Source organism: Cotesia glomerata, linkage group LG5 (assembly GCF_020080835.1).
Source record: "Cotesia glomerata isolate CgM1 linkage group LG5, MPM_Cglom_v2.3, whole genome shotgun sequence".
NCBI lineage: Eukaryota > Metazoa > Arthropoda > Insecta > Hymenoptera > Braconidae > Cotesia > Cotesia glomerata.
Genome location: NC_058162.1, coordinates 18,295,629 through 18,307,862, shown reverse-complemented (window position 1 = coordinate 18,307,862; position 12,234 = coordinate 18,295,629). Strand labels below are relative to the sequence as shown.

The following is a 12,234-nucleotide window of genomic DNA, read 5'->3' as shown; positions in this document are numbered from 1 at the left end:
GGACGGTACCAACCCGTTACAAGGAAAGAGAAAAGTGAAGTAAATTACCACCATTAGAAATTACCTCCAACAAAAATTATGTTGACAGCAGTTGTAATTTATAAATAATAGTTTAAAAAAACTAAAAACACGCTTTTTATAGAAAACCAAACTAAAAAATAGAAAATAAATTTAAATTAAGAATAGTGTTAAAAATTTCAATAAATATAAATTAATAATAGTGTAAATAAAAAAATGTATTTTATTTTAAAAAAAACGTGGGGTGCATGGTGTCAATAGTTATAAATATTTTATTGACAGATATGAGTAGAGTGATTATCATTTTGATAATATCTTAAAAAGCACCCCACGCTTTTTTTAAAATAAAATACATTTTTTTATTTACACTATTATTAATTTATATTTATTGAAATTTTTAACACTATTCTTAATTTAAATTTATTTTCTATTTTTTAGTTTGGTTTTCTATAAAAGCGTGTTTTAGTTTTTTAAACTATTATTTATTTTTACTTTTAGTTTGGTTTATTTATAAAAGCGTGATTTTTTAGTTTTTAAACTATTATTTGTTGATTATCAAAAATATTCAGGCGCGCAAATTACCCACGGAGAGTTACATACTGACATACTGACATACTGACATACAAGTGAAGCTAATAAAAATAATTATTTATAAATATTATAAATACGGGGAATCAGAGTTCGATTTCGGAGAGCGAGCCTGAGAAACGGCTACCAGAACCAAGGAAGGCTGCAGGCGCGCAGATTACCCACGGAGAGTTACTGACACACTGACAAACTGACAAACAAACAAACTGACATACAAGTGAAGCTAATATAAAGCGTGTATAAAAAAAATCATATTTTGTAAATTGAAAAATGGAATAATTTTATCAAAGAAGTGTATTGTCATCGGTCCTCGATAAATCCACAAAGTTTGAACGAAATCTGGCCGTTTAAAGTTGGTCAAAATCGCGCCCAAAAAAGTCGGTTACAAACATACAAATATACAAATATACAAACATGCAAACATACATACAAGTGAAGCTAATAATAAAAAAACCTACGGAGGAAAACACCTGGTTTCGAAATATAACTTCGGGATGGTCATCAGAGGATTCCGGGTTGATGTACGGGTTTATCTGTGCCATTCCCGATGAAAACCTACGGAGGAAAACACCTGGTTTCGAGATATAACTTCGGGATGGTCATCAGAGGATGACTAGGAAGGTCATCACATGGGTTATAGGTTGATAATAATCAAAATTTAAATAATATCATTATGGTAGTCTCTTTATGCGAAGGAGAGTTACATACTGACAAACTGACAAACTGACAAACTGACATACAAGTGAAGCTAATAAAAAGCGTGTAAAAACTAAATTACTGGCTATCCATTTTAATGAACTAAAATAATTATTAAACAATTTATCGGTAAGCCGTAGGAAGTTAATTCATTTTTCAGAAATTTTATTTTTCTTACTTATTTACTTTTTGAAAAAATTTTTTTAATTAAAAAAAATACTTTATGTGATTGAAAAACAAAATTTCTGAAAATACATTTTAATTATGAATTAGGGCCAGTTTTTCAATCCAAGATGAAATTTTATCCTGGATTGAAAAACTGGCCCTTAGTCTTTACAATTGCTTATGATTTCATATTTTATGATGAAACTGTCTGAATTAGAAAAATCGACTTAAAATGATTGAAAAATATTAAAAGGATTAGATTTAAATAACATATGTATAGATTTGTATAGATTTGTATAGATAACATATGTATAAGATATACGTTTCGCATTAAAGTAATCTTTTAAAATCTCTTTTTCTCATGAAGAGTTGAATATGTATGCACAAACTATTAATTGTTACTGATAATTAAATAATTCGTGGATTAAAAATAAAATTTTGAAATATATTTTGATATATTATGTATACAGATAAAAAAGCAAGTTAAATTGAATAATATAATAGCATTACATCAGGAAAGCATTATTATCAATATTAATTTTTTTCATTTAAACAAATTAAATTGATAATTTTTTACGAAATAATAAACTATAAATTACAAGGCTTATATATTCTTAGTTTTTAGCGATTTTCAATTAACATAAATTTTTTTTTCAACTTAAGAAGCTGTAAAATTAATTGAAAAATGTATTGTTACAAATTTTTATGATTATTATTATAAAGTCCGCCGTGAAATGGAATAATTTGGAAAATGAAAATATTTCAAAAAGTTAATTTTTATGCAAAAAAAAATATATGACCGTGAAATTAAACAATTATTGAAAAAGGTGCTATTAACTTGTGTAATTTAAAGATTGAATAACTGTAAATTAGATTTTAATTGTATAGAAATAATTATAAATGTCACGCATTAACAGCCGAGACCAGTGATTGCAGTTTCAATCGGCTTAGCGAAACGAATGGAAATTTTGAAAAAACGTTTTTAGAGATAATAGATAATTTAATAAACTATTTCACCATGAAGCGTTTTTTTCAAAAATTTCATTCGTTTCGTGAAACCAATCGAAACTGCAATTGCTCTGTTGTTGGGAGTGCGACAGAGATAGTTCCGTTGAACTCCGTGAGAGCAAAGCGAGAAAAAGATGGTCTCGCCTGTTTTAATTTAAAAAAAAATAGGAACTTTGTAAAAAAAATTCTCACAAGTTGGTAAGAGTGAAGTTTGTTTTACCACTGGTTGTCGTATGCGTTATATGCGTTATACATACCCTGATAGCCAAGTTGGCCGCAACTTTCTGTCAATCTACTGCCGCAACTTGTCACCAACTTGGCGGCAACTCTTGGAAAGTAACTCGGTTGGTGTCAACTTGTTCACCAAGTTGTCACCAAGTTGTCGGCAAAAGTTGCTCTGAAACTTTTTCACACCAAGTTGACGATAAGTTTCTCAAGAAATTTGGCGACATATTGCGGCAGTAGATTGGTCTCTTTTTTACACGCTTTATATTAGCTTCACTTGTATGTCAGTTTGTCAGTATGTCAGTATGTAACTCTCCGTGGGTAATTTGCGCGCCTGAATATTTTTGATAATCAACAAATAATAGTTTAAAAAAAAACTAAAAAATCACGCTTTTATAAATAAACCAAACTAAAAAATAAAAAATAAATAATAGTTTAAAAAAACTAAAAACACGCTTTACATAGAAAACCAAACTAAAAAAAAGAAAATAAATTTTAATAAATTTAAATTAAGAATAGTGTTAAAAATTTCAATAAATATAAATTAATAATAGTGTAAATAAAAAAATGTATTTTATTTTAAAAAAAGCGTGGGGTGCATGGTGTCAATAGTTATAAATATTTTATTGACAGATATGAGTAGAGTGATTATCATTTTGATAATATCTTAAAAAGCACCCCACGCTTTTTTAAAAATAAAATACATTTTTTTTATTTACACTATTATTAATTTATATTTATTGAAATTTTTAACACTATTCTTAATTTAAATTTATTAAAATTTATTTTCTATTTTTTAGTTTGGTTTTCTATGTAAAGCGTGTTTTTAGTTTTTTTAAACTATTATTCTCAGAAACTTGTAGCCAACTTGGCGCCAACAGTTACAAATTCGGAAGTTGACCGCAAGTTGTCGCTAAGTTGGTGGCAACTATCTGACACCAACTTGGTTGGTCTGAAACTGTGGCTATCAGGGTATGTGATGTTGACAGTACTCAGAGGTTAGATGTTAGTAAACAACACAAAATTAAATTCTACTTAATACTATTTATATAATATTGTTTGTATTAAATTTAAAAACATAATCTATAAAATTTGTTATAATGTATCGAAGAAATATTAAACAGAAATCAAAATTATCTAAAAAAGTTACTGAAAATAAAATTAATGTTAACACAAAAGTAAAAAGTTTATCAGATTCATCAGCAACGTCATTTGAAGTAAAATGTAATAAAATAAATAATAAAACAACAGACGATAAATTAAAATCAATATTAAATAATGACAAAAATAATTCAATAGTTAAAAATAATAATTTTTTGTCTGAAAGTGATACGGATTCTGAAAATATAATGCAGACGCGTAACCAATTAGCTGTTAAAGATGAGGTACTTAGTACAAATTGTTCACAATTAAAAAAAATAATAATGAGTAAAACTCGCGAGTTGTTTGATAAAAACAATGACTTTTATCACAAAACTGATACAATACTCAAAAACTGCAACCAGTTTGTCAAGAATAATAATAATAACAACAAAAATTTATTATTGTCTCCTCGAAAAACACGATCACGTACTTTCTCTAAAAATGTATTAACTAGCTGTGACAATTCATTTAATTTATGTAATATCGGTGTACCGATATCGTGTTCAACATTTGCTAATTGTGATTTGCCTGAGACTTGTAATTTACCTAGTACATCATCAAAAAAGACAATAGCACCGACCCCAACTCTAGCTGCAACACCAACAAACATAACACCACAAGTAAATTCTGCCAATAAAATAAATTCAAAGCCATTAATCATAAATATTCAGAACTGTAATTATTTATTAAATAAACAAAATTCAAATGAAATAAATACAATAATTGACCAACAAACAATGGAATTAACTCCCGTTCAAGGTAATTGTATTTTAAGTAACACAAACAATGATAAACTTTCCATAAATAAATTATCAGATATTAATCGTTTTTCAATGGACGTAAATACTTCACTCGATAATATTTATAGCAAAAGTCCTGATAATGAAGATGATAATATTGATCAAAATGTAAAGCACGGGCAAGCTAAAATGACAGTAATCAATGAAGAAAATGAAGATGGATTAATTATTGATAATAGTATTGAAAATAAAGTAAATGAATTGTCAACAAGTGATAAAGAGAGCGATGATCATTATGACGCTGTTGAAGGTACGCCAGAATTAACTCAAAAAAGTCACCTGCTTATCCGAAGAAATATTTCCCAACTGCTTACACCAAAAAATAATTATTTAATAAATAGAAAAGAAAATCATGAAGGTAAAGATAGAAACAGTAACCAGTTGGAGAGTACTATCATTCTAGATAATTTAACTCTCGATAAGAATCATAAAATATCCAAAAAAGGAACAATAATAATTGATGAAACTTCTGAGGACTCTGGAAATGACAGTGATGCTGACAGAAATAAACTTATTATGGAAACAGTTAAGAATAAATTAAGTATCGGGAAACGAAGATTGTTTACGCAGCACAGTAGTCCAGTTGCTTTATCCTCGATAAGTCCCATATCCAGTGGATTGAGTCCGATGCTGAGTCCCAAGAAAAAAAAATGGGTGAAGAGAAGAAGAGTCAGAAAAAGTGTCACCATTGCACCGACAGTTTGCACCAGATCTCAATCTAGTATTAATAGTAATAATAGTAACAGTTTCAATTTAAAAAGAGCTTTGGTGTCTAGTTCTACTCAACCAAATTTACAAGTTCAACAGGAGGATAGGATAGAAAATAATAATGACAAGAAAAACAAACAAAAAAACAAAAAAGATAAGAGAAAGAGAATTGTAAAAAGTAAGAAGATTGTTAATATTAAAACAAAACGACCTAATTTATTGAGTCTAGTTAGTCAAAAAGCTAGTCAAAGAGAAGTTTTCAGTGATGACAGTCCCAGGAGGTCAAGTGTATTCATGGAAAATAAAAGACTCGTTAAAAAAAGCCGTATTCACAGCAAATCTATTATTATTGTAGCTACAGGCCTGTGCAATGGGTATGATTTTTTAAAATTATTATTATAAAATTAATTTAATTTATTTACTTACTGATTTTTTTACAGTGATAAAGACATTGTGAGAGCGGCGTTAAAAAAAATTGGCGGTGCCAAATTGGAGTCAACTGTAACTAAAAAAACAACTCATGTTGTTACCACTGGAGTTCGTACTATTAATTTACTAAGAGGTATAATAAGAGGATGCTGGTTGATATCATTCGAGTGGGTTAAAAAATCAATTGAAGCTTCCAGCTGGCTTCCTCCTGATGAATATGAGATTCAACATTTCTCCAAAGTTCTCAAAGTAATTTTACTTTTCTTTGCAATTATTATTTATTTTTTTTCTTTTAATAAATTGTTTTTACTACAGGAAAATCGGAGAGACAGAGAAATTTTTGGGAATTCTTATGTACCCGAGTTATTTACAACCTGTGGTTTAATACATATTCAGAATAATACTACTCCGCCTCGAGATTTATTAAAGGAATTAATAAAAACAGCTGGAGGACAGACTATCGACGATCCTAAGAAAGCTAAAATAACAATTGGGCCCACTGGGACCAAGGAACTTTGGGTATTAGATTCGATTACCACCGGTGAATTGCAACCCACTGATCAATACAAAAGATAGTTTTTAAAAATAGTAAACTTATCATTTCGTTGTGAAAAATATTTTTGCTTGAAGTGTACTATAGTACTCATTACCCGATATATATTATATTATTATGTTACATATGTACATATAAATAATTGTGTTAAATTCTATATTAAACGTTTATAGAAAAAAAAATCACCAACAAAAATTCTATTTATAACTTAATTTTAAAACTTATTTAAATAAAAATATAAGATCATGGCTGATCAAGAATAGAAAATTTGCTGTCACTTCGTAAGTCGATCCAGTTAATTGTAAGTACAACTGTTGCCTTACTGTTAGCTTAATACATTTGTGCTTTTTCAAGGTCTCATATGGTTTTCAACGATAAGTAATTTATTATTATAAGTTTTTAGAGTAGTTATAAAAAGTTTGGAAAATCCAAAAGTGCACACCTCATAATCTCATTTTTCCTAATAAAATTAATTAAAATAAAATACAAATACTTTTAAATCTTTCGCGCCATTATATATCCAGAAAAAAAGTACTGCGCATGTGTTGTAATAGTATATTACACACCTAGGGCAGAAAAGTAAGAAATGTCTTAGATCACATGTAATTGTTGGCCGAGGAGCCAAGGCGAAGCCGAATTTTCAAGTAAAAGTTAAAATTTTCAATTTTTATAGCCAGAATTCGAAACGTTAAATTTTTATAGCAGAAAGTTAGAGAATAAAATTGAATTACTTTTTAAACGGCCATTTGGCTTGAAGAATTTTTTTTTTTTTTTTTTTTTTTTAAGCGAAAAAGGCGTTCTTCGAAAAAGAATTTGCTTCTGTTTTTTTTCCGTGAATTTCTACATTTCTAACACTCCTAGGGTGATAGGAAAAAAAAAAGTTTTTTTTTTATACACTCTTTTGGCGTTAGTAACGCTGTATTCTTACTAAATAATATTTTTCTATAGTGATATTCGGTATCATCATTCACAATTTTTATACTTCGTGGTGATAATCAATTTTTTAAGTTTTTTGAGGAGTTTTGAATAGTTTGTTCTGTCTGAAAGCCTGTTCCGTTACATTTTCAATTAAATAATTGGTTATTGAACCTGTCATAGCAATAGTATTTTGTTAATTTATTTCAAAAGTACTCAATCTGTGTCTATCATGACAGAAAATATCGATTATGAACATGAAATATTTTTAAAACACGTAAAAGACAAAGAATAGTGCTCTAAAATTGCTGATATAAAATATTACTACTTACCTCCCTGTTGAAAATGTCCAATAGATTCCAATAAAAAAAATTTATATCGGAGTCTATTGTGCTTTTGTCGCAGTAATTCCTGTTACATACCAATACCGATTATAATGTGGAAAATGCAATTGGGGTGAATAAGTTCTATTGGAGTGTATATGGAAGATTATTTCTTACGTGGATATCCAGTTATTCCAATTAACAAAGTTTATTTTATGTCAATAAATGGGAGTATCCAGATATAATTTTTATAATTTGTTTGACTTTTTTATTATAAATGTTTTAATTTTGCAGTAAAAGTGTAATCCTATTTATGCATTTTATTTAGGTGTGCATTATTTTAGATCTGTAATATAATATATTTATGTCAAAATGTTTCTATTTATCTATTATAAAATTAGAACGTTCAGCCTCATAGTAAGGCTTATAAATCTAATAAATAATTCTTTGATCTAAACCTTTCACTTAATAAATAAAACTTACTTAATTGCATAAATTGATGATTTGTGGAAAAAGATACAATTTTCATTTTTGTATTACTATTTAAATTTTTCCAAAGATGTACTCTAACTGTACAAATATATATGCATACATGTAATTATATTTATACATATATATTAATTGATGTATTAAGGCTGATAATAAACAAAAAACATAAATTTATAATAATATAATAAGTATTTAAATATTTAACCCGTCAGAACTCACGTGAATTTTAGTTTCTCACTTGCACTACAGCGCCGCTCTATAAGTCGGATGTTGTTGCGTGAGCAAAATGCTCATAACGTGAGTGCTGACGGGTTAATAACTCTTCTTAATCCTTTAAAACTCTTGTAGAGTAAATTTTTAGCCTACATTTTTTTTTTCTGAAAAACTATAAATAAGTCTTTTAAACTCTTTAGAACTCTTACTGAAAGTCCGAAATTTCAGGAAACATTTGATTTTTTCAGAGTTTTAAAGAGTTTGTAAGACTTATTTACTCTTCTCAGGACTTAGTGAAGGATGGTAAGACTTTCAAAATGTCTTCTGCAGGGTTTTGAAGACTTTCTAAGAGATTTTTCAGCAAATTATTTCCACAAGGGTAGTTTTTCCGAAGAGCTTCAAACTCCGTTCTTCTCCCACCATACCTCTCATACATATATCCGCTCTTGTACATATATAAGTACACATATTTCTACTACATATAAATGATTTTCACACACTAATATATAATATTTTCTATTATATTCACATATATTTATTTATAAATTATATATATTGCAGTGCATTAATATTCGTATTTTGCAAATTAGATTAAGCTTATTACTATTTCTATCAATCTATAATCTATTAAAACTATGAAATAGTTTAATTGTTAATGTAAGAGATAAATATCATTTAATAATATTATTTTATACAATCTTATTCTTTTAACATTAATTAATAATTATTTATAAGTTGGATACAGGATATAAATTTTTAATTTAATTTTTATATATTTCATTGCAATATTATATTAAAGCAAGTTTAACAAAATATGCTATTTAACGATCTTATTTTTTTGTTACATATTTGTTACGTTATTATTTAGCCGTTGAAACAAGAGATCATAGAATTTTTCTCACACGTGTCTTTTATGGCTTTTCCTCAGAATCTCAAATACCTAAGGTTTCTCAGAACTCAACTACAATGTCCCTTTGTACTCGATAATAGCTTATATTTATTTGAAACAAAATATACTCTATATAATAAATATTCTACGATACAGAACCTAAACTTTCTAATTTGGATAGTGTTCACTATTTAAATTATGAATTAATAAAATAATTTAATATAATCTAAATTACATTTAAATTTGCACTGGCTGGTAACGTCACCTTCTGGATGCATCTTGTTATGATCTGATCCGATGTTTAGTAAGTTTTTACTGCTGTAGATGTCTCAATATTATAGTTAGATTCGGCTCAGATCGGCGGGCTCTTTAAAATTCGCTAAAGAATACGAAAGTATTCCTGTTACGGACTTTCGTGAATAATAATTAATATTAATATTAATTTATACTAGTTAGGATGAGGATTTGGCATTCGGTATTATGAATGATGAGATTTTATATGCAAGTTATATGGGATATATTGTAAGATGTTTCATATACAGGAGTTACTTGCTTACTGCTATATCTTAATTTTCCTAAGTTTTACATCGAGTTAATAACTTATTTTAGAGGGGAGATTTTAGCTTTAGGGTTGGATTTATTATAAGAATGATTTCTAATTGGTCGATTTCTTCAAGAGTGGGACTCAAAAGTAAAAGTGACGCCTTCGCTTAATTTTCTCTCGGAAAAGTGAAACTAACCATGTGTTTAACACATGGCGTCGTAGTCGTTGCCTGGTTAGAAGAAAAGCCATAAAAAAGGGAATATTTAGTTTAGCCTAGGATAATAAAGTCCTTTACTCAAAGTCGTAAATTGTAGTATTTTGCTAGAGTCTCTAAGAAACAAAGATGTATTTGTTATTTAAGATTTTAGTTTCTCCTTTTTATAGCTTTTCTCGAGATATTATATTTTATTTTCCTCTCGAGTGACCATTCTATATTTAAGTATTCCATATGTTTTATTTTCTTTGTTACGATGTTCTTAATATTATTCTTATTATTTTTCTACAAATAATTATTCTTATAATTATATTATTAATCAATTATTTGTCTGATTTGAATTTAAATAAACCGCTAATTTATATCCTATGTAGATGGCGGCATGTGCTTCTACATCACAATCTAGAGGCATTACAAATAAGCGAGTGTAGCGCCACTTTCTTATAAGTCATCGATGAGCCAACCAGGCTTCCGTACATATCAAGTATTTGTTAACCTCAGATGCTTAAAAAAGTTAACTTTCAAAATAAAAGTAACTCTATTCAATAATAATTATATAAAATATTTGTTTTATTACTTGTTTTTATAGCTTTACTCGTTGTATATCAAAATAAAATTGATAGTGGTTTGAAGTTTTTTTGGCTCTATAAACGCATTGATAACTATATTTTTAATATTATATATCTTTGGTTGCTTCAAGTTGTTTTTTTAATAATACATAAAGTAGAATTAAAGATTTTTAGAAAAAAACTAACACTAAAATCGACAGCTATTTTAAAATTTGTACGTTTTTTTTTTTTTTTTTTTTTTTTACAAATAAACTAGTTGAAATTTGTTTTTAAAATAAAATAGAAAAATGATCAAATGTATAACTTTTATTTTTATCATTAGATTATCTCATTTAACAAAAAAAGTATAATCAAAGCGATTAATAAAATAATTCTACAAGTTTTAGGTAGTATCTATCAAAATATAAAAAACAATATGAGTACATCAAACCGACCAGTTGAAAATTCAATGAAAAAAAAATTGGAACAAGGTCTAGAACCATCATATTTGGAAATTATTAATGAATCGGCTATGCACAATGTACCTAAAGATTCAGAATCTCATTTCAAAGTAGTAGTGGTCTCAGATAAATTTAAAGATGTACCTTTAATTAAGGTAACTATCAAAGTGTAATATTTTTTATTAGTTATTAGTTGAGAACTATTCAAATTTTATGGCAAAGTTCCATGCTTAATAATAATGAAAATTATTTTCCAGCGTCATCGAATGGTTAATGATTTGTTGAAAACTGAATTGGAAGAAAGTATCCACGCTTTGTCAATAGTCGTAAGTATTATTTTATTTTATTTATCAAAAATTATAATTTAATTGTATAAGTGTACTTACTTAGACATTTTCTTGCTTTTTTTTTCAAGCCAAAAACTCCGTCTCAATGGGAAGAAAGTAACAAAGTTATCGCGCCTAGTCCAGCGTGTAAAGGAGGATTTGGTAAATAATCAAGTACAAAATTATTAAACTTCGGCCGTTGTACATATGAAAATTATGGATTTAATAAAAAACAAGTATTTTAATTTGTCATTACTATTCTATTATTATTTATAATATACACGTATTCTTAGTTTTGAAATCTTCGATTATCAATTAATCATTTACATCTCATATAGGAAAATTTTTTTGGAGTTGCTCGGAACGATAAAAGGCGCCAATAGCGTTTTATCAAACTAATCTTAATATATATATTTCTTCTGTGCGTGTGTTTGTCACTGAACTCCTTCTAAACGGCTGGACGGATTTTAATGAAATTTTTTGTGTGTCTTCCGGTGGATTCCAGAATGGTTTAGATTCACAATTCAGTTCACGAGAAAATGTTTATTTAATAGATTTTTTATTTATAAATTGTCGTTGACCTTGAGTACCCACATGCAATTTTCATATATATATATATATATATATATATATATATAAGATAAATAAAAAAATTCATGTGGGTACTCAAATAAAAGGTTTTGATGGGTATAAAATCAGAATGGACTTATATTTCCGAAAATGTTAATAATTAACGAATGATTATTGTATTTTGTTAACTAATGATGTTTTTAAGAAGGGTTTACATTTTTTCTCTCTCTCACCCTCTATTGGACAAACGAAAGTATCTCTGTCATACTTGTACAACAAATGGAATCTTAAAACGCATTTTATGCATAAATAAATGAAAATTTTCCAAAAAAGCGCTTCGCTCTTCGATAAATAATTTAATTATCTATCGAAGAGCGAAGCGTTTTTTTTCGAAATTTTATCACATACA

General features: G+C 27.6%; 2 protein-coding genes across 4 annotated transcripts; both read left to right on the top strand.

Moving 5' to 3' along the window:
- Nucleotides 1–3,649: 3,649 nt before the first annotated feature.
- LOC123265773 (putative uncharacterized protein DDB_G0282133) lies at nucleotides 3,650–6,476 on the top strand. Of its 2 annotated transcripts, XM_044729664.1 has the most exons (4): nucleotides 4,510–4,602; nucleotides 4,712–5,725; nucleotides 5,792–6,029; nucleotides 6,096–6,473. In XM_044729664.1, the coding sequence occupies exons 2-4, from the start codon at nucleotides 4,773–4,775 to the stop codon at nucleotides 6,354–6,356; spliced, it is 1,452 nt and encodes a 483-aa protein (XP_044585599.1). In that variant the 5' UTR covers nucleotides 4,510–4,602; nucleotides 4,712–4,772; the 3' UTR covers nucleotides 6,357–6,473. The 2 variants fall into 2 exon arrangements, with proteins under 2 accessions (XP_044585598.1, XP_044585599.1); XM_044729663.1 differs by having other exon boundaries at nucleotides 3,650–5,725; nucleotides 6,096–6,476.
- Nucleotides 6,477–10,357: 3,881 nt separating this feature from the next.
- Nucleotides 10,358–11,500, top strand: LOC123265790 (bolA-like protein DDB_G0274169). Of its 2 annotated transcripts, none has more exons than XM_044729710.1 (4): nucleotides 10,358–10,452; nucleotides 10,870–11,084; nucleotides 11,187–11,255; nucleotides 11,345–11,500. In XM_044729710.1, exons 1-4 carry the CDS (start codon nucleotides 10,422–10,424, stop codon nucleotides 11,423–11,425), a joined length of 396 nt encoding a protein of 131 aa, XP_044585645.1. In that variant the 5' UTR covers nucleotides 10,358–10,421; the 3' UTR covers nucleotides 11,426–11,500. The 2 variants fall into 2 exon arrangements, with proteins under 2 accessions (XP_044585645.1, XP_044585646.1); XM_044729711.1 differs by having other exon boundaries at nucleotides 10,362–10,452; nucleotides 10,876–11,084.
- Nucleotides 11,501–12,234: the final 734 nt, after the last annotated feature.

Coding starts and splice junctions, on each gene's coding strand:
- LOC123265773 (XM_044729663.1), top strand. CDS start 3,801: ATGTATCGAAGAAATATTAAACAGAAATCAAAATTATCTAAAAAAGTT. Junction 5,726..5,791: donor GCTACAGGCCTGTGCAATGG/GTATGATTTTTT, acceptor ATTTTTTTACAG/TGATAAAGACATTGTGAGAG. Junction 6,030..6,095: donor ATTTCTCCAAAGTTCTCAAA/GTAATTTTACTT, acceptor TTTTTACTACAG/GAAAATCGGAGAGACAGAGA.
- LOC123265790 (XM_044729710.1), top strand. CDS start 10,422: ATGCTTAAAAAAGTTAACTTTCAAAATAAAA. Junction 10,453..10,869: donor AGTTAACTTTCAAAATAAAA/GTAACTCTATTC, acceptor TAATTCTACAAG/TTTTAGGTAGTATCTATCAA. Junction 11,256..11,344: donor TCCACGCTTTGTCAATAGTC/GTAAGTATTATT, acceptor TTTTTTTTCAAG/CCAAAAACTCCGTCTCAATG.